The 22,783-nt window shown below is 41.0% G+C and overlaps 1 protein-coding gene across 1 annotated transcript in view; it reads right to left on the bottom strand.

The window, feature by feature from the left end:
• PAXBP1 (PAX3 and PAX7 binding protein 1) overlaps window positions 1-19,174 on the bottom strand; it is a 33,419-nt gene extending 14,245 nt beyond the window's left edge. Inside the window, exons 1-10 of the mRNA XM_044251009.1 lie at window positions 18,779-19,174; window positions 17,206-17,334; window positions 12,588-12,764; window positions 11,316-11,537; window positions 10,652-10,755; window positions 8,636-8,853; window positions 7,917-8,106; window positions 4,171-4,294; window positions 713-812; window positions 512-627 (exon numbers count right to left, since the gene is read on the bottom strand). Coding sequence (XP_044106944.1) covers window positions 512-627; window positions 713-812; window positions 4,171-4,294; window positions 7,917-8,106; window positions 8,636-8,853; window positions 10,652-10,755; window positions 11,316-11,537; window positions 12,588-12,764; window positions 17,206-17,334; window positions 18,779-19,124 — 1,726 coding nt within the window. The 5' untranslated portion in view covers window positions 19,125-19,174. The remainder of the gene's footprint in view (window positions 1-511; window positions 628-712; window positions 813-4,170; window positions 4,295-7,916; window positions 8,107-8,635; window positions 8,854-10,651; window positions 10,756-11,315; window positions 11,538-12,587; window positions 12,765-17,205; window positions 17,335-18,778) is intronic.
• Between the last annotated feature and the right edge of the window lie 3,609 nt (window positions 19,175-22,783).

Raw genomic sequence — 22,783 nt, 5'->3', positions numbered from 1 at the left:
GAAGAACTGCTGAAGACTCTTCCAGAAACGCCTGGCACACAACAATATTTACTACTCATCTTGGTTGAAATTATTCAGAACTCCCCAAACCAGGAGTTTACTTCAGGGTTGAGAGTCCCCTGTCCGAGCTCTACGTTCCGAGGACAGGATGCGTTAGGGCTATTCTTGTGATCGGACACACTTTTTTTTTTTCTTGTCACTTAAAATTCTATGGTTCCGAAGAGTAATATCACTTATTACACAAGTGCTGAATAGTTTCATAGTGTAGTGGTTATCACGTTCGCCTGACACGAGCAATAAATAAAGCCCAGGAGCAGGTGTCATCACTACTTTTGAGACCTCATCATCATTATATTCAGTTAATGAAAATGGGTGCAAGTTTTTCCCATTAAGAAGAAAGTGACTGATTCCAATTCAGGGGCCACAAAATTTCACACCATCTTACAGTAAAAAGCACACCCAAGTAGAAACCAAAGTGGCAATGAATCTCACTTCCAAATAAATGTCTGACCTTTTTCCAGATTGAAATTTGTAATATCTGTAGAAGTTTCTTCATCATCACTGGAAAGGCCTTCAAGGTGATCTGCCATCTTACCGGTTTGCTCTCTGGCTTGTCTCCGACGAGTCCTAAATAACAAACATCATGTTCCCAAACCAGATAAAAGATTCCACCCTTTGCAAACAGAGCAACAGCAAGCATTTTTAAAATTACCTCCTGGCCTCCCGTTCTGCAATCCTACGTTTTGCATGCTCTTGATACAGTGCCCGATCTCGCCCAAAGGAATCAAGATTTGGTGCCATCAGAGCTTTATCTGTAAAACAACGATGGTTAAAATTAAAAGCCTTCCTTCAACAATCTTGAGGAAAGAGTTTGCACAGAATAAGCCATAATGATAGACTGTTTGCTAATCTCAACGACAGGATTCTGCGGTAACTGGTAAACCAGATAGTTTTCTAGTTTAGAGCAAATCTCAGTATTATGCTGTGTACCCATGAAAAGGAGTAGAAAAATAAATGGAGAGTTCAATAACCCTACACAAAAACAACCGGGCTTAATCACTTATTTTTATATCTACGTGTAACAGAACTAACTGGTTGACACTATCATGATGACCAAATAAATTAAAAATCAAAATTACCTGTGCAAAGGGAAAATAATAGATTACTTTTAAAGGAAGAAGTTAAGCATCATATATTGAATGATACGACAGAAAAGAAACATGGGTAGGAAGGATGAGAGAACAGCTTTGTTTCAGGAGTTTACTAATTTTTCCTGTTTATTCTGATTTTGCTGTGTAGAAACTTATCTCATTACTATGTCTAGAATAAAGGGCAGAATCAACATATAGAATGAAAACTGGATCTAAGAGAACCAACCTATGCTTTCTCAAACAAATTCTTTCAAAGCACAATTCCCTTCTTTTTTTGCTTATTTCCTCTCTCTCTCTTTTTTTAACTTTCTGGGACAATTTTCTAGCCTTAGCTTCCAACCTTCCTATTTAAATTTGTATTTCCGTTACTATCTTTTTAATTCCTAAGAGATGGCTCTTATTCTGAGGATAACTTCCTTTCTATAGCATCCTCTACTTCGCACATGTAGGCACCTCCTATTACCTTCCAAAGGATAGCAAATCTTTTTTATATTTTCTTTTGCTGCCTGCATTGTCTTTGTTTCCTCAGTCCCTTTGGTTCTACTGTGTGTGCTGCTCTTTCTATGATCAGTGACCACTTCATATAAAAGAACGAAACTGGTAGTGCTGTGGACAAAGGGGGGAGGTAACTAAAAGAGGTCTCGCCATCCGGTCCCTGAGACAGAGTCTTATACTGGGGGCTCCCAGATGTTAGCGTCTCAGGGTCTTTTCTCTGGACCCATTCTCTTTCTCCAGAGAATAGTCCCCTAATCTCTTGTCTAGGGTAGGAGAAGGAGTGGGGCCAATACCTGTAATACTTCCCTCATTTCTACATTTTATGAAGACAGTCTGTAAGACAGGGGCTGTAACAGACGCAAACAACCCAAGGGACATGATGCAGGGAAAATCATACATAAAATAAATGACACCAATTTAAGGCTTTTGCATTTTCCTTCCCCAATATCAGAGATGTGCCGCCAATAGCAGCAAGAGGAAAAAACAAGCCCCCAATTAGCACTCTATTTCAGTGCACCGGAACTGTCAGACACCCAACTATTTTTAAAAGCTGACTTTCTGAGTTGTTCGTTCATACTTCAAAATCACTCTGACATCAGGAAGGACATTCCAGAGTTCAGCAATTATAAAGCAAGATGAGCATGGTAAACAAGAAAGATGCCCCTGTTGTACCTCAAAAGACTTCACACACCACAGGTGAATCAGTTCAAGTCCCAAACTATAGAAACGATTCCTGTCTCTTTATGGGGTATCCGTCACTCAAGAGATATTTTAAAGAATGTTCACTGCTATAATAAATATTTAAAACGTCTCAATGTTTGTAAGATTCTATAGTATATTATGGAGATATGAGAGTAGATGACTCGAGGGATAGCCTCCTTCACCTCTCTAAGAACTACATGCAGTAATTGTGGGAAGTTCACAAATCTCAACAGATGAAACACAGGGTTTTTGGTTTCTTTAAAAAAAGATCAGAAATGGAAGTGATTAACTTCAGTGTCCCATTTAATTTTCCTCTAACATTTAACAATGAATATTCCCCTCCAAGGCAGTAATTTTTCTCTTTCTCATTACTTTTCAATTTCTTTCCAACTCTCAGTCTAATTAACATACATCATTCAACCTTTACTTCCAATATCATGTAAATAAATAGCTTCAAATTATAAAGAACAGATAACAGGCAGGAAAAGGTATTTGATGAGATGCACAGCTCATACAAACCGTTTAATTTAAAAAGGAATTAACTTCCTTTCATAGGTTACCTGTAATCTGCCTCAGAAATCTGGTTCTGCCAAGATCTAAACTGATCTGGAAGGCCTGCGTTAGTCATCTAGGTGCCTAATACAGCAGTAAACCAATTTAAGTTTGTGTGGCAAAAGAAAAAGGACAAAGCCATTCATGTGTCTCAGGTCTGAGTCTCACTCAGCTCCGAGGGCCATATTATCACCTCTTTACAATGGTCCAAAACCCATCCTGCACACAGGATGCCTTCTCAAAGATCCAACATCTAATTTAGGGGACACCCTGTGTGACAAAGCAAGGTTTTCAAAAAGAGTAACACTAGGGCCCTTGGACTGTTTAACAAGAAGATACTGGTCACCATCCAAGACCTAGCAAAAATTCTCTGGGGACAGGACCAAGAAACCTGCATTTTAAATTAATATTACAGGTAATTCTTATGTACACCTCATTTAGAACTGCTGACACAGGGAACAAAGAGATGACAAAAGAAGCCATATGAAATCCAGGCTGGGAAAATCCCTAGCAGAGCACCCAAGAATATGGAGCACAATGGAAAAATGGAATTAAAAAGTTTAAAACTTGTGGTTAAAGAATCTCAGCTAAACTATTTAATGAGAGATTTCCAATTAATTTTGGTTTTCCATAGCACATCTCTTAATGGAAGGAATATAAACCAAATTTCTGAATTTTTACATTAAAATTTTAAGAACTGGAGGCAACAGACTTATTAAAAAACAAACCAACCCAGTATAAAAGGCAAACTAAAGAATAAAAAAAAAAATTTGCTTTTCTCCAAGACGTAAAGCTCAAAATCCCCTAATCTTGGAGCTGTATCATTTGTTATTAAAACCCCCTCTCAGTATTTTCCTTGTCCCCAAACTCAGAATCTTTCACTGTCATCAACAATAGCATTTGTATTAGTGCTACGAACAGGATGAAAATGGTGGTGGGGGGGATATCAAATGGGGTCAAATGATAGTGGTTTTAAGATATAATAGTGCTCTTATCTTCTCTATACTCTGAAGAGTGAAAAAATATGTCCACAGAAGAATAAGATTGATAGAGTATCAGTGCACGTTTTTGAACTCCTTTGCAACACTCTATTTTCTTAAACACAATCCAAGGACATGCTGTTGTAACTTTTAGAACTACCTGACACAAGAGCAAGGAAATGTGTTTCTTTAAAGAAAAAAAAAAAGCTAAGCTCTCTAATTTTCAATTAGGCTGCACTAAGTAAACAAGGTTGTTTAATGAATAATAAAAACCTTCAAGATGGACTGACTTGAATGGCTTGAAAACTCCGAAGATTCATCTTTAATATCATCTTGTCGTCTTTGGACAAGGCGGGAAGCTCGCTGTTTGTACAGCTGATGTATTGCTGATTCAAGTTCATTAATCAGTGGCACCTGTAAAAATACAACACACTCCGTAACACCAAACTCCTCAGTTGCTTACTTAGTTGAGGGTTCCACACTATTTCCGGATTTCTGAAAGTACTCTCTATGGACAGAACAATCATGAACTCCCAATGGGACACAAACTGCAATTCAGTTCTACGATGTTTGGGAAATACCTCTTCTTTTAATCCATATATACAGTTATAATGTCCAGTGCCTAGTTATTGGAGTAAAAGTTTGGTTAGGAAACTTAACACTTCAGTATTAGTAAAGAGAGCAAGTAAAGAAATGTCAAAAACTGTAGTGCTTTTCTTTCAGAATAAAGTACTTGCAAGTCTTTTAAAGTTCATTTTTAGTTTTCCAGCAGCATGATCTACCTCAGAATTTTTGTAGCTTAAAATAAACCATTATTGCTGTGCAGTACCAAAAAAAAGGCAAGGGCTCCATGAGCAGGTAAGAATGGGAGTCTGCTAACTGCCCAATTCTGGACACTTAAACTGCTCTGCCACATGTATGTGCCAAGTACCTTAACAGTAATGTAGGAATGTCACACTACATTGTAGCTTTACTACACATTCTTAAACTTGAACTGCATTCACTTACAGTAGTGAGGCAACATTTCCAGCTTTCACTAACCTAGTATCAATATCTCAAACTCAGAAAGCTAGTAAATATTTAAATTTTTCTATATTTTGTAATGAAATAATAAAATTCATCACATGAGTTATCAGTTTACAAAGTCAATGAATTTTTCCAGGTTAATACCCACAGCTAAGCATTCGCTCGGTTCATACAGAGTACAAAAGCTTAGAGAAGGAAACCTCACTTAAAAAGCAAAACAAAACAAAACAAAACAAAAACCAGAAAACTTTCTTTATCAATATCTTATCTTATAAACCAAATACTATGAAACTTTCACAAAACACTAACAACCACTACACATACCTGAGGAAACCAGAAATTCTAGTTTCCTGATGGTTAGTGCAAATGGAAAACACATTATTTAGAGTTTGGGAACACTGGCACCAAGTGTTATAGCAGCTTCCTGAACTGAACAGACTGCAAATGGAAAATAAAAAAGGCAGGTGGAATTCAAAGATGTCTGTAATAAAAGCAATTTTATACACTTGCATGATTCTGTTGAAAAAGTAGCAAATGTTCACAGAAAGATCAAACTGATGGAGTTATTTTAATCTCTAATATGCCACACCATGGGCAACAATGTCCCCAAATCTGCACTGACTATCTTAGACAGCTGGGCCCACAGGCTCTATATTTAAAATTTACAATGAGTAATTTTTTTTTTAAGCATTTAGTGCTGTATTACTGAACTTATCCTTCTCCACCCCCTTATTTTTTTCACACCACACAGGATGAAAAGTAAATGTACCTATATATCTAAGATGCATTCTTTCAGTCCTGGAGATTATTAACATTCCTCTACACACCTAAGGTTGCATCAGACAGAGTTATTCAATTTACAGTTAAAAATTCTGATAATGTAAATTTTCTGTTTCAGTAACTGGAATGCCTTTCAACAAAGCTGAGATAATTCTGAGAATAAAAACCTTCAAACACATTTTTCAGCTCTCTCTCATGTTTTTTAACATTACTGATTTTGTCAAGAGTATGCACCATGACAATTTCTTTACCCTCTCCAAACTGAAAACTGTTCCTGACTAATTTTATTTCAAGACCAAATTTAAGGTGACGAACACAAGAAGGAAGATGGACTACAGGGAAACAAAACAGTGGAAAGTTAAAATGATCTTTAAATAATTAAAAAATCTCAATTCAAAACTACTTAAACTTTCATAACAAAAGAGAAAAAAAACAAAAAAGTTATCTTTCTATGGCCTTAACAAATTTTTATAGTATAAAATGAATATTCACATGTATCTAATTATTCCTAAATATTTCCGAGGCGACAATATATGACAGTATCAACTTAGAAGCAGTCTCTTAATAAAACTCAATGCATATGAAAATGTCAAAATGAAATAAAATACTCATCCTTAAAAGAAAGGATTATCTACCCTGTAAGTGACTCTGAAACCACATTAGCACATCTGAAGTGATTTCTCTAGGAACATGATAACTGATCACGATCAATAAAGTATATACTACTTATTTATAAAACAGCAATTAAAAAATTATATGAACTAGGCATCCTAGTAGTCTCTTTAGTACAAGAATGACATAATCTAGTTGATCACATTACCATCAATTTTTAAGAGTTAAGCTTACAGTTACAACTATTTAAGTTGATGAAGTTCTAAAGCAGAAGCTCATCTACTTCCAGGAAAAAAATTCCACAGGGACAAACCTCACTTACAAAGTATGGTTTAAGACAAAGATCCTTCCTCCAGCCACAAAAAGTTATTAGACTCCCACCATTTCCGCTGGGCTCAAAAGGACTTATATTAATAGGAAGGACACAACCACCAGCTGTGACACCCACGTCTACTTCCCACCTTGACTCTAGCCCCCTGCAGAGTCAAACCTAGGTTTCTTTCCCATCCTTGCACTTGTCACCCTAAGCCAGTGATCTGCCACAAGGGATATCATTGCTCAGACTAGTTGCTTATCCAGAAATCAGGTGGTAAGACAAGAATGTGATAAATGCTACAGATAAGACCCGGTGAATGCTATCTCAGCCTACATCAGACCACAGACTGTCTAGAACCATCAAGACCCAGGAGGAAGACAGGCTAGCAGTGTTCTTTTGTGAGTTTTTGGCTTTAGGGTATTGAAGTAATCAGAAGAGATGACAAAATGCTCCTTCAAACATACTATGCTTACAGATTCTATGCTAACCCATACAGCCAAGAAAAAGGGGAAAATGTGCCTTCTAATTCTGAATCACTTGGAAGTTTAGAGATAGGATATTCAAAGATGTTAATTTTTCTTTAAGTTTACAAATGCTTAATAAACCAATGCACCAAATACATTTATCTTAAAAAAGAAAAATCAATTAAGAGGTCATTTGAAAAGAGGATCCTATGTACAACTAATTTTAAAAAGGCAAATAACCAGTATAGTAGAATGCAAAAAACTATTCCAGTATAGTAGAATGCAAAAAACTATTCCAAGTGACTAGCATACAAAGAAACAAAAAACAAACTTGGAAGAAATGAGGCCTTATAGTTCCTGAAATGGACGAAGCATAGGCTTATTTAGATTAAAAACTCTCAGCAGCAATGGTGACCAACTTTATTTAGAGTTAAAAGAAAAAAAAAACTAATAAAATTTTGCAACTTCATGCCTATTTGGAATAATCTGTAGGAACAGTTTAAAAATAAGTTTAGACCTAAACCGCAAAAAAGAAAATTCCACCAGAGTCCCTTATATTCCAATATTTCAGGGCAGGCCAAATCTACCAGTATATTAAGCACAACTTGCCAAAGTCTTATTTAAATACGCTTTCTCTTTTTTGTTTTCAGCAAAGGCACTGTTTTGCCACCCCCAAGATAGAGTGTCGCTAATGAAGGAAATGAAGCATGGTTTTTCATCACTTCTAGAGCTGAGTACAGTGTACACTTGTGAGAAATACAGAAAAGATCTAAACAAGGTCGTCTAGACCTCCCTAATTTTGCCTTAGTCAAAGAGATTAATATTTTTGCATTCTTACCTTTTCACTGAAACACTCAAGCAAGTCTTGGACATACCCTCGCATTTCTTGCAAAAATTTATACCGTTCACCAATACCCCCAGAAGACCCTTCTAATCTTTCAATAGCCCTGGTAGAGTCCACTCGGCTTTGCAGATGTTTCTCATGCTGCTGTCGATTTGTTTTGTGCAGTTCTTTCATGGAGTCCAACCTTAAGAACACAAAAGGATAAATATAACACATTTACATCCAAAAATCTATGCTGTCAGGACTCTTGCAATATTATAATAATGCACTTAGTTCCACTATTAGAATTTAAAAATACTTGGGAGTGCCATCTTTTCATCTGTACTGCTTTTTTGTCAAAAAGAAAAAAGAAAAAGAAAAAGAAAAAAAAAGCAGTTTACAGACTTCATATATAGTTATTTGGTGTGCTAACCAAAATCTGTTTTGCTTTTCCCCCCATATCTTGACTACACTTTTCAGAGTCCAAGAGGTACGAACTCAGAACTGTCTTCAACAAGATCATGGAGTGGCATTTTTTATAACTTTTCGAGGCTTCCACAGAAGTAATCCAAGAAGGTAGCAGAACAAAGTATGAAGTCATCTTCTGTTTAGCTTTTGAAGATGGGCCAGTGAATCTTCTTTGCCGATATTCTGCATCTGCTACCCCAGACTACATGTTGCCTGAGGGAACAGAAAGCTAGAGGACAGGTCTTTAAGAAGTTGATCTGCCCTACCTGTCTTTAAGCTGTTTCTTTACCAAATCAATAGTAACGGGAGTCATCTCATTACTGGGAGTTTTGAAAGGGACTGTATTATCTGTTTTTTGAGATTTGGCATCAGATGATCCGTAAGCAGTATAACTATAAGGAATGCCATAGGAGGAACCGTAAGGCATCGTCTGGTAAGTGTTCTGGTAGTACATATTCACTTCAGTGGGCTGACTTGATTGAACCTAGAAAAAGAAATGGGATAAATGTGAATTGGGGTTAAAAAAAAAAACAACAACAGCAAAAATTATACCATTTTCCAAATACTATGTTAATTAAAATTAATAGTTGCAGAGCTCTTCAGAATCAATTAAAGGTAGGGCCAGATGAACATCCCAACTCTAATGGGATGACTAGATTCATTTCTTTCTTTTTTTAAATTTCTTTTCAGTGTAACAGAATTCATTGTTCACGCACCACACCCAGTGCTCCATGCAATACGTACCCTCCATAATACCCACCACCAGGCTCCCCCAACCTCCCACCTCCTGCCCCTTCAAAACCCTGACTAGATTCATTTCTAATAATTTTCAGGAAAACATAATATCAAAGAAGTTTAGAGTTGAAAGGGACATAAAGAATAATCCAAGGCCACCATGTTATCAATGGAAGAGAACAAATGACTTGTTGTAAGAAGAGGATAAATAGATAGCAGAGACTAGAGAATGCCATCTAAGTACCCTATTTTCTTTTTTTTTTTTAAAGATTTTATTTATTTATTTGACAGACGGAGATCACAAGTAGGCAGAGAGGCAGGCAGAGAGAGAGGAGGAAGCAGGTTCCCTGCTGAGCAGAAAGCCTGATGCAGGGCTTGATCCCAGGACCCTGGGATCATGACCTGAGCCGAAGACAGAGGCTTTAACCCACTGAGCCACCCAGGTGCCCCAGTACCCTATTTTCTTAACGTAAGCCAAACATGCACAAAATTCTGTGTCAAAACACCGGTAACAAAAATAGTTTACATTTATGCAACATTTCCACTGTTCTACTTAATTCTATAAAGCAAATTGTTGTAACTATTAAGGAATAGACTTTTCACCTAAAGTTAAGTTTTCGTATCACAGAGAACTCCATCTTCCACAAAATAATCTCTAAAGTCAGAAATAATAAGAAATAATAAGCTCTACAGAAAAGAAAGATTTCATCTGAACAGTGGTTCTCAAGTTCAGTGTGCATCAGGATGACCTGATGGCGGCTGTGTACTCCTCCCCAGTTTCTCATGCACTGATCTCAAGAGGGTGAGAATCTGCATTTCTTTTTCTTTTTTCTTTTTTTTTTAAGATTTTATTTATTTATTTGGTAGAGAGAGATCACAAGCAGGCAGAGGCAGGCAGAGAGGCAGGCAGAGAGAGAGAGAAGGAAGCAGGCTCCCGGCTGAGCAGAGAGCCCGATGCGGGGCTCGATCCCAGGACCCTGGGATCATGACCCGAGCCGAAGGCAGCGGCTTAACCCACTGAACCCCGAGAATCTGCATTTCTAACCAACTCCCAGTGGCTGCTGCTGCTAGTGGCTGAAGGGCCACTCTAAGAAACACCGATGTACAAAACCAGAAATCTTTCCATCATTCTTCTTTTTTTTTTCTTTGAAGATTTTATTTATTTATTTGACAGAGAAATCACAAGTAGCAGAGAGGCAAGCAGAGAGAAAGGGGGGAAGCAGGCTCCCCACTGAGCAGAGAGCCCGACATAGGGGAGGATCCCGGGACCTTGAGATCATGACCTAAGCCCAAGGAAGAGGCTTAATCCTCTAAGCCACTTGGGTGCCCCAATTTTTCCATCATTCTGGCTATAAAAAGCAAAAGGTAATACAGTTTCTTTTAAAAGCTTATTGGAATTTAACTTTATGTGATTTTCTTAATTACATTAGTTGAATGAATGTCAAAGATTCAGTTCAACGCGCAATATGTTTTTAACTCAACAAAACAGGCAATAAAGGTTTTCCCTTTACTTTTTAATTTTTGAAGTGAAATCCTGCAGCTCTTACCTGAGGGATATTAATTCCTTTTCTTATTTGCTCCTGTTCCCATCGGCTGAGCTCTTCATCTTGTTCTCCAGTTACTAAGGCATCATCATCGCTCCCCTCGATGCCTGCAGTCATGGCAGTGAAGACAATTAAATATCAGAAAAGCAGGCAGGGAAGAGATGCTATCCTGACACTTCGCAAAAATTAAGCAAACCACTGGTATTCATTCAGTCTCCCTAAACCGTCAATCGTGAGCTCCTCTCCTTTGATACTCCTGGACTTTGTTTTAGCCAAGGGTATCCCTTGAAGCAAAAGGCTAAATATTACACAATCTTAAAACTTTAGGAGGGTCTCCTAATCTGTGAGCTTGACATTAAATCCACAAAGGGAAGAACAAAACCTGAAAGCCTCTAAAGAATGTTAAGCTGATTACATAAATTTATGCATGTAAAGTGCCTAACACAACACTGCCTACTCAGGAAGTGCTCAATAAACATTCACTATCACAATCTTTAGTGCTTTGGCTTTAAAAAAATTCCAGTTAAGACACTTGAACCCAAGCAAAAACAGTCCTCAAACATTAAACATAGTTAGGTAAATGTGGGTACTTTGTTTGACTCTATTTAATAGCAAATCATATTCAACAGCAATGCAATAGGCCTATGATCTTATTAAATCAAGTTACCTATTTCCTCAGCGATTTTTTGTCTTTGTGACTTTTCCTTCACAGAAAAAACTATGCGGCGCTTCTCATCATCATCTTCATCATCACTGGCATCATTCTCGTCTTCTCTAACAAGGCGGCCTTTACCAGGCTCATTATCATGAGGAGTGAAATCTCCTAATTCTCGGGCCATTTGGCGCTTCTTCCTTGCAGCATGTATAAAAGCTGCATCGGGAATTTCTCCTGGAAACATATGGCAAGGATTATGAAAGACGGAGATATTAAGGCATAACATTTCTAGTTTCTTGAAAATATGAGGGGTAAAATAATCTCACCAAGAGAACCCTGTTGTAGGGATGGTCTAATGTTAGTTGCTGGTGCCCCCTTCTCAAACTGTACCAATAGTTCAACTAATTTACTTTGAATTTAGCTTAAATGGAAACTAGAAGTTGCTATAAGGACACTAAAATATATATATGTAATGGAAATATGTTTGAGAAAGAAGGGAAGGGAAAATCCACCACAGCAACTTTAACTGTGACCTTTTTTCATTTTTCAGAAATAAAAGTAATCAAATCATATTACTGAACTAGAAAGCAAACAATAAAAAAGGTGCCCACGAATACATCACTCTGTACTTAATTTTGCCTCATATTAAAGCACAGTATGTTTTTTCCATGTTGTTCGGCATAAATACAATTTTTAAAGGCCTAACAATATTCATGGACGAGATAAAGCATAACCTACTACATAATCGAATTGACCTTTCACCTACAGTAAAAATTAATGTTTCGCTACTTGTCTAATGTTGTTTTAACAGCTTTGGAACTTCCCATCATGTAAACGTATCTTAATTTACTACGCTGCTCCTCCCCTGCTACACACTTTTATTGGGAAACTGGTCACCCGGGAAACAGATTTGCAAACTATTTCTTAGAAGTAAAAGGAAGAGTGTGGGGGCATAACACTAATAGCAATTACTTTTGCTTTTAGTAGATTTCTAAAAATTAAGTCTAAATCTGAAATACATTAAAAAGGAAAAAATTTTAGTCCCATCTATCCATTTACTTTAAGCCCCACATTTGCTCTGATTAACAAAAGTGCCTGAGAATGAACCTAGAAAAACTGGGAAGTTCCTAGTTCTTTCACTTTATTTGCAAAAGGAAACACCTGGGCTTCAAACAGGAACGTCATATGAAACGCCACTTAGCTAACTCCTTCTTTCACCATCTTTCCGCGTGGCCCCTCCTTGGGGGATTCCTTCATTTCTGAAAAGTATCTGCAAATACACACCTGGACGGAGAACATTCAAAGAAGATAAAGCATTTGAAAAGGCTCCACCAGCTTTCGGCTTTTCTTCCTCCTTCTCACTTTCCATATCCATTTCATCTTCACCGTGTTCACTGATGATCAGTCCATCCTCTTGACTGGTGTCCTTAACATGTCCTGTTTTGTCCAAAGGTGGTTCACCTACATTTGTGAAAAAAGCTATTAAAATATATTTAAAATAGAATGTATAGATTAAGTAGGCACTATTTTATTTGTTTATAGGCTTAATTTGTCCCAGTTTAAACTATTTTAATTATTTATAAAAAACTCAAACCACTAATGTATGAAAAGGAAATATCCAATAATAGGCATTAATTGGGAAGTAAAAGTAATATAGGGTCAAAGGGGTGCATTGGAGGTTCTGCTCAATTTCGGTTTGAGTTCATTTAATCAAAATTTTATTAAATTTATCAAAATTAACTGTTTCTTCCTCTAAACTCCCACTGGTAACTGTTCATACCTCTTTGAAGCACTATTTCACTTAGTATCAGCATTTCATTAAACTCTAAGCCCCTTTGCGGCAGCTTTCTATCAAGAACAGTGTTTATGGACCACATACACCTCTCTGTAATGAATACTTCAGGATTATCTTCATCATTCACAACCATTTGTCATCTACCACCTGAAGGGATAAGGCCCAAAAGCCACGTTTATACAATCTAACTCTGACCCCACTGCCGTGACTGAATGTTCAAGCATGTTTTGTGACCAGAACAGAGACAACCTAATTCTCTTTCCGGGAACCTGGAGCTGAGACAGCGAGGCAAGTCAGAGACCAGGTGGCACTAAAAACAACCACATGTAAACCCGGAAGGGGGCTGCAGAGTGCCATATTCTGCCATATGGACAGCATGCTCCCTAATTCTGAGGCCTTTCACAAGACGAGTTCTAACACTGCTTTCCTGCCACTGCAGTCCAGGAGGCATCACTGTAACTGTACGTAGCTTTACATCCTTGTAACTAAATAATCCTACTGCACTGTCAGTTGCAGGCAAAAATCAAGAAAATCAAAGTGTTTTGCACCTCGGGCACTGAACCTTGCACACAACAGACACAAAGAATATAATGAAATAGTACAAGTTTATTCTAAATATGATATTCTTCTCTTGTTTCCCTAGTTATGTTCCACTCCCAAAAAGCATTTCAAAGATTCTCTATTCTTTTCAAACCATATTCCATTCCCCTCAATAGTAATCGAAGGGATAATACCACTTTCCCACACACACACTTTATACTTTACTAAGATTTAGGTCATTATGCCTTAGGCTCCCCAGTTTCCTCATCTACCATCCTACCTCATTAGCCAAAGCCTTCCTTCCGAAGTGCATTCTGACGCTGTGAGATTTAAAAATTCACCTTATCAGACAGATACAGTTAGATGGGAGTAAAAAACAACCCATTTCCTTCTACTGTAAACCCAAACTAAATCAATGGCTTTTAACAGAACTGTGAAAGGTCATATACGTTCAGATAATGATTTCTGCATATTTTAAAAGACCAAGCAAATACATTTTATGATCAAACCCATACAGGTGCACAACGTGGTTACAGTTGAATTTTTGTTAGTGGACATGTATTATCCTTCAAGATGTCTTTGTAAAGAGATACTAAATAACCTTTCTCTAGGCTCTCAGAGGACCCTCAATTTCTTCTACTACCAAATCAGGAAACTTATTCCCATGAACATTCTCTTTACCTTAAACTTGATTAGGCTCTTCCTCGTCTTTCTTCTGTCTACAAACACAGGTTTCTCCTTATCAAAAAACTTCTCTTTGATCCCAATGGTCCCTCTGGTGACTCTCCTCTACTTCTCTCTCTGACAAACTTCTAGAAAGCAGTGTGCTGCCTTCTACTTCACCAACTTGTGCTTCAACCTGGGCAAATAGCCTTTGATTTCTTTCAGTCCAAGCTCCCATACCAGCTAACCCAATGACTGAAGCTACAATGAATTCATACAGTATTGTTGAGCACTTTAGCAAAAGATGTTCCTTCATCCAAACAGATAGAGCTTGGCTAGCAGACTTGTCTCTTCTGCCAAACACCCTCCTCCAGAAAGAAAACAATAGCAACACTGCCTATGGCCTCTCCTTGGTCCTTCCTTTTTGACTTTTCTGGTACTTTTTCATACAAATGAGCATCATCATCTCAAAACTTTTCCTATCTCTTTTTTGGCCTTTATGATTTTATTTAGTAAATCCTCTTCTCTGTGTGTACACTTATTAAAGGTAGAAGTCTCTGTCACAGACAAAGGTCACAGTCACAGAAGAGCTCATAAGTTCCAGACTCGCTTCAATTTCTAAGTGCTCCTCTCTCAATTCTCCTGACCTTTCCTGCGCTATTATACTGCATGCAGTTGGGTTTTCAAAAGATTTGGGGAAAAAAGCAGTTTCCTAGACTCTGAAATAATTGGTTCCCCTAAAAATACTCCTCTTCCTACCTGCCTTCCCTATTTCTATATATAATACAGCATTTTTCTCTGTCACTGTGTCACAAAAGTTCAGAGTCTGTTTCTTTTAAATCCAACAGCTAAAGTATATATCAAGCCTACTGATTGTTCCCTTGGAATGTTTTTCAAATAATCCTTTCTTTCAAATAATCCTTTCTTTCTTCTCCCACACCCATAAGTGAACAGTTTTAACTCATCCAAAATTTCCCATTGAGTCAGGAAAAGCCTCAGTGTCACTCAACTAAGACCTTTTTAAACTCACTATTAATGGATCAAAACCGGCCCTTAATTTTAAAACTGTTTTAGGCCTCCAATCTCTCCCTGTGCCAATCCATTCTGCATGTTAATACCAGGTTAAAGTTTCAAAAGGCATTTATCATGTCATCATCTTGGCAAGCCACCCAACAGCAACTCTAAACCCCTTACTGGATACTAAACATCCTTCACAATCTGTCAACAACGTACCTTTCACCCTAAACCTCTACTTCCTCTATAAATCATCCACTTTGACCTGACAGATGTACTTGCTCTTAACTCAGTCACTTTAAAATATGGTAATACACCCATCATCTTCCCTCTTCCATCTTTTGGAATTTAAATGATCAAAAATCTACTTTCATGGGGTGTCTGGGTGGCTCAGTGGGCTAAGCCTCCGCCTTCAGCTCGGGTAATGATCTCAGGGTCTTGGGATCGAGTCCTACATCGGGCTCTCTGCTCGGCAGGGCGCCTGCTTCCTCCTCTCTCTCTCTCTGCCTGCCTCTCTGCCTGCTTGTGATCTCTCTCTGCCAAAAAAATAAATAAATAAAATCTTTGGAAAAAAAAAATCCACTTTCATATTCTACTTTATATATGACATTCCTTCTCCTGACTCTTTAAAAACAAAACAAAAAAAAAAAGCAGTTCCTCTTTAAACCATTCATTGGACATTTTGCCAAACACTGGGTCCAATTATACATTTAAGTGATGCTGTCTCCAAAATTAGACTGTAAATTCGAGATATAATGACATACTTTTTCACATTAAGCCTGAGGCTGAGAACCCATGAAATAATAATTCTATCCTTAATTCCACAGAATAAAAAGGTTGCCCTAAGACATCTGCATGAGAATAACTCAGACCACAGGGTATTATAATGGATCCACTTCCCTCCAAGACAAATAACTTCTTAAAACTGTTAAGCTTCAGTTGTGAAAGGGTGTTGAGAAATGTCTGTACAATGTAGGCAGGAGCCTCACACTGAGGAGTCTCATCCACATATCTGATAGGGCTGCTGAATGAGAAAGTATTATCAAGAAACATTAAAACAAGGGTGTCCGGGGACACCTGGGTGGCTCAGTTGGTTGAGCAGCTGCCTTCGGCTCAGGTCATGATCCCAGGGCCCTGGGTTCAAGTCCTACATCAGGCTCCTTGCTCACAGGGAGCCTGCTTCTCTCTTTGCCTCTACCTGCCACTCTGCCTGCTTGTGTTCTCTCTCTCTGAGAAATAAATAAAACCTTTAAAACAAAAACAAGGGTGTTCCTCAAAGTTCTGCAAGAATTAAACTAACTGCGGAAATACCACCAAAGAACTGAACATCTGTCTCTATAAAATCCAAGTACAGGAACTTACACAATACTATCTTAAGCCAGAATAAATCTGGGTCTCAGGCTTAAGTGGGAAACTTCCTTTCTCTGGTTAATAGCAGTCTGAACACTAGCAGGAAAATCGGAGGAAGATTCAGGTGTTACAGCAGAAACTTTCCGATGGCAAGGGCTCTGTCTTTTTTTAAAATGCATTTACTGGGATGCCTGGGTGGCTCAGTCAGTTAAGCGTCTGCCTTCGGCTCAGGTCATGATCCCAGGCTCCTGGGATCGGGTCCCACATCAGGCTCCTTGCTCAATAGGGAAGCCTGCTTCTCCCCGCTGCTTGTGCTTACCCCCACCCCTGACCAAAAAAAAAAAAGAAAGAAAGAAAAAAATAGCATTTACCTGTATTAGAATTAAATAACAACTGTATCAATACTCAATCTGGACCTTTGACAACAGCAGAATCAACTGAACAAGTTCATGATATATACAGCAAAAACATTCAATCAATCCCTGTGAAAAGAGCTTTCATGTTGTTATTTCAAATGAATCCTATTAGTTTGGTACTTACTGTCTGTTGATGAGTTGAGTTCTGTTTTAATCTTTGATTTTTCAAGATCTTCTTTATATTCTTTCTTAAGTAACTTTACTATCTTTTTGCTGTAACTTGATTTCTTCACTTTGAAAACTTCTTCGTTTTCTTAGAAAAGAAATTAAATGAAGTCTGTAGCAACCATTTCAGACAGTATCTTCCATCTAACTTTCACATGGTCTTAATATGCTTTTTGCATTCACCAAAAGGATACTCATACACCCCAAAGAATTACATAATTTGAAATTATTCCAAATCTGTCACAGACTCTCAAAAGCTGTCCACTTCATAAATTAACCTATATAATGCAAATTTGAGACTTTCTGAAAGGCACTTGTGACTACACAAAATTTTCCTATGTCCTATTGTCTTCCTCAGGAGAAAAACAAAATCACTGAAAAAGCACTTAATCACTTTATTATAAGAAAAAAAAAAAAGTCCAAAGTCAAAAGATGCTGGGTAAGAGAGCTGTCAAGTCTGAGTAAATCTATAACCATCACAACATGACATATTTCAAGACTAAGCTGAGAGCAAAGCACTTTTCAAAATTAAGTTTTGGTAAGTATCCACCGTCTCTGATTTGAAAATTTTAAAGTCAAATGCAAACACTTTACCGAAGTTTCTGCATCATCATAAAAAAAAAAAAAAATCTGGGGGTGGTCCTCTCAAACAAATAAGAAATAACAGAAGGCCAAAGAGAAACAGAAAGGCCCACCTTGCTGGAAAGATGAGAGAATCTTGCATCAAGATACAAGTGAGATATCCAAAAGTCTCTCTTTTTTTGTAACATGCACTTAATTGGGTTACATACACATGCAACTGGTCGGGAAGTTAGATTTAAGGCTCATATATAATCAGAAATCCAAATCCACTGCAACCTAGCCTCTTGCACCCGACTGGATAAGTTGCCTTCAATCTCTATTACACCGTCTCTCTTCATTGTCCAAAAATCAATGCGAGGAAAGCGGTACATCTGTACCCCTTATTTTCATGGAGAAATTGAGGCTCGGCGTTTGCAAGGGGCTGGCCCAAGGTCACTCACAACCAGAGCTTCAACTCCGGGGATTCTGTCCCCAGATTTAAGATTCCTCTTTACAAACCCAGCCTTCTCGGTCAAGGATGTGTGGACAGATCCCCCCAGAGGCGTGGACACAGTGACCTGCAGAGGACTCAGACCGTGCCAAGAGCAGACAGGGGATCCAAGTCAAGTTCACCCTGAAACACACCCGTCAGGAAAAAAGCAGGACAGGGGGCACTTTATTCCCACTTGACAAACTCAGAACGACGGATCTGAGCTCCTGGCCCTCAGAGCAGGAAATGCACAGGAGGACGGTGAGGAGGAGGCGGTTGTTAAGAAAAGGCTGGTGGTGGCGCGGGAACGCGTCCTCCGCCAGGAGCAGAAGGCCGGAGGCGGGGAAAGATGTGCAGCAGGTCGGGCGCGAAGGGGCTCTGTTCCGGGCTGCGGGGGCTGGGCGTCCAGGGAATGCGGGGACTAAAAGTGGGGGCCCAGGGTAGGGATGCTGGGGTCTGGGGTCCGAAGCGCGGCGGTTACCTTCCTCCTCGTCCTGGAAGCTGAGCAGGCTGGCGCGGGGTACCTCTTTGTTCTCTCGCGGCCTCTTGCGCGGCTTCAGCCCATTGCCGGGCTCCGCGCCGCCGGGAAAGCAGCCCCCGGCCTCAGCCCCGGAGCCCGGGGTCAGCGCGGAAGGCGGCAGCAGCCCGGGGCCCTGCAGCGACTCCCCCCCAGGGGCCCTGTCGCCGCCGCCGCCAGAGCCCGGTTCTTCGCCGGTGCCCGGCGGCGGCAGCAACGGTGGCGGCTCCTGCTCCTCATCGCGCTCTCGCTCCTCCTCCTCCGAGTCATTCCGCTTGCGCACGTTCACTCGCCGGGCCTTTCGGAACATTCCCGCGGCTCGCACGGCGGTCTCACACCCGCTCCCACACCGCGGCCCCGGCGGCGGCAAGCTCGCGACGGCGCACGCGCGCACTCTGGGGCGCCAGCCGGGTCCCGTCTTCCCTCAGTCTACCGCGCACCAACGAGCGCGCATGCGCTCGCACCCTCCCTACGTGGAGAGATCTCCGTCCCTCTCGCGAGAACGTCAGCTTTCTGCGCTGTCCTCTGTCGGCGTGGAGGACTGTTGGCACGGAACTCTGGGAATCCGGGGCGATCCGACGGGTCACAAAGAGGATCATAGAGACGGAGAGGAGAGAGTAGGCTCGGTTGACCCGCGGCCCACGGTGCTGCAGTGCGTCTTCCGCTCTTACGCAGAGTAGTCAGTCAGGAGAGGAAACCTCCCGCCAAGGTCTGGGAGGGGCAAAGAGAGCGGGAGGAGGAGGAGGGAAAGGAGGGGGAGGAGGCGGGTTGAAAAAGAGAGGAAAGTAGAGAGGGACGGGGTGGGGGACGGGGTGGGGGAGGAGCCAGAAAGAGAAACCGGGTTAGGTGAGTCAAAATAGGGTCCCAGGGTGGATGGTCTACCCCAAACTAAGTTGACTTGTGCTGTGGTAATAATTACTAACTCTCTTGGGTCACACTTCGTATTTCTGTATCTTTGGAGCTGCAAAGCACTTTGAAAAGCATTGAATCCCATTTATGATCAATTGTTACCTGGCCTGGTGTGTGAGCCCCTTTCTCGGTTATGCGCAAAGCGAAAGTGTTTCAGCGTTTGGGAAAGAATGCCAGGTCTGCGAGCAGTTCTGAAACCTAGCTAATTTCAGAAACGGAAGGGGGAATGGGCTTGCCGGAGTGGGACTGGTTGTGATGTATTTCAGCCTTGCGTCGCAGACGTCGCAGCCGTCACGGTCCAAACGGGCAAGAGCCCCGCCGGGTACCGGGTACCGGGTACCGGACCGTGCGGTCGAACTCACAGGCTTGCCCTTCGTATCAACAGACTTGAGGCCTTTTCCTGCACGTGCGGGCGTGTGTGAATTCGTTTCATGTCTCAAAATCCAAAAGGTTACCAAGGGCCTTCCTATAGTGAAAAGAGCCCACCCCTCCCCAGAAGCCTTCCAGTAACGCAGGAATTAAAATCCTCACGACCCCCCTGAGATACTCTATGAACATAACATAAAAGCAAATAAGTGTATCTTTATGAATTACCTTTCTACGCATATGTAAACTCTGTTTTTAGTTTAACGTAAATTGGAGTTCAGTGTATGTCCATACATAAAGTTGGCTTTCCTTTTACCCAGCGGCCTACCGATCTATTGTAGGGAATGTACCATGATTTATTAAACCAGCCCCCTAAAAATTGATATTGAGGTTATTTCCCATCTTGCTGTGATATTCAATGCCACAGTGGAAAGCTTTGGAAAATGGTCACACCTGGAGAATGAAACAGAATTGGAAGTACTAGATCCAAACGTGTGCGTTTATATTTTTGCTAATTCTAAATTGCGCTTTATAGAATCTATGCTTGTGGAGGCCAAGAAAAACAAGGCTGTACCTATCTCAAGTCTATCCTTGACAGAAGTGCAGCAATATTGGCCCCTGCAGCCATCTTAGGTCTCCGTGATGGGTAAATGACCCCCGGTTCCAGGAAGACTGACCAAAGGTTTTGAAAACAAAAAAACCAAAGACAGATCAGGAATAGGATAGCTTAACGTTGTAATAAATCATGCCAGAAAAACAAGAACATAGGGCCAGCAGTCATGGCCCAATCACCTACTGCTGAGTCCACCCTACTCTGCCTTTAGAAACTTTGACTGTAATCTGGTTCGGGGTCCAAGTCCCTACTATGCTGTGTCAGGTATGCTTGGACCCAAGCTAAAGCTTGCTGGATAAACCCTCATGTGATTGCATCGGTATTGGCTCCTTGGTGGTCTCTTGGGTACAAAACTTGGGCACAACATTTGGAGGTTCCACTGAGATCTGAGAGACCCCCAGAACCCCAACCCAGAGGTTCCTGCGCCAGCTGGTGAGTGCACTTGTTTTCCTGTTTGTCCGCATACTTTCTGGGAGCTCCAATCTGCATTTTTACCTGTAGGAATTCCAACCAGTACCTGGGTCAACGTTGGCTTAAGCGGATGCGCTGGCAGGCCTTCGACCGGGGGTCTTGGGAGACATCCCTTGCCCCTGCCTGGAGGACGAAGTCCTCATCTGTGAGGAGAGTCAGCTGCCATTGTGGTCGGATCCTCCCTTAACTTACTTTCAGTTTTGTCATTGTGGCCGCACCAGATCGTTTGTCTGTGTGAGTGTATTCTTGTTAATTGTCGTAAGTGTCTTTGTCTTGCTGTGGACTGAGGGCGTGATGGGACAGACACAGACTACCCCTCTGTCTCTGATGATTGACCACTTCTCGGACATCAGGGAGAAAGCTCATAACCTGAGCACAGACATACGAAAGGGAAAGTTTCAGACTTTCTGCATATCTGAGTGGCCAGCTTTTAATGTTGGATGGCCCCAGGAGGGAACTTCTCAACTGCCTATTATCTTACAGGTTAAGGCCGTCATCTTCAGAGAAAAACCACACGGCTACCCTGACCAAGTACCTTATATCCTGGTCCAGCAGGACATGATAGAGAATCCTCCCTCCTGGCGTAAACCTTTTCTCCCTCCCAAAGTAGGACCTACATCCAAGATCCTAGCCCTGCGGAACCCAACTGCTAAATCTGACAAGAAAGCGGAGTCGGAACCAAAGACTCCGCTTTACCCAGTCCTTGAGGGCACTCTCACGGAGGACCTGATTTTTCCACCGCCCTACCAGGTCTCCCCCCGCCCCGTCTGCCCCTCCAGCAGAAGCATCGGGCTGCCCAGGGAGCACCGCTTCCCCTCCCAGATGGAGGCCCCCCCATGCATGGGCCGGCGGCAGGGACACGTGGACAGACCCATCGGGCAGCCCCAGCCCCAAACCCGGGACTGGCCGATTCCACTGTCCTTTCCCTCCACACCATGGGACCCCGCCGATGAAATGGGGGGGACAGCTGATGTTATATTGGCCATTCTCTACTAGTGATTTATATAACTGGAGAACCCAACATGCAAAGTTCTCTGATAACCCCAAAGATCTGATTGGTCTTTTGGATACTGTTCTCTTCACACATCAGCCCACCTGGGATGACTGTCAGCAGCTCTTGCATGTTCTCTTTGCCACTGAGGAAAGAGAGTCAATCCAGGTGGAAGCCCGAAAGTCCATCCTGAGTGACGACAGACAGCTGACTCAGAATTCTGATTTCATAAATGCAGCTTTCCCCTTATCTCACCCCGCTTGGGACTACAACTCGACAGAAGGTAAGGAGAGGCTCCGGGTCTACTGCCACACTCTGATGGCAGGTCTCAAGGCTGCAGCACACAAGTCTACCAATTTGGCTAAGGTATATGATGTAAGACAGGGTAAAGATTAGAGTCCAGCAGCATTCCTAGAAAGGATCATAGAGGCTTTCACCCCTATGAAGCCAGACTCCCCAGAAACCAGAGCTGCCATTGTTATAGCTTTTGTTAACAAGCTGCTCCGGACATTAAAAGGAAATTGCAGAGGGTAGAAAGACTAGGAGAAAAGAGCCTACAGGATCTGATAGTGGTGGCAGAATGAGTCTACAATAACAGAGAGAGCCTGGAGGAACAACA

This window comes from Neovison vison, chromosome 6, assembly GCF_020171115.1.
Source record: "Neovison vison isolate M4711 chromosome 6, ASM_NN_V1, whole genome shotgun sequence".
Lineage (NCBI taxonomy): Eukaryota > Metazoa > Chordata > Mammalia > Carnivora > Mustelidae > Neogale > Neogale vison.
This window is presented reverse-complemented; position numbering and strand designations above follow the sequence as displayed.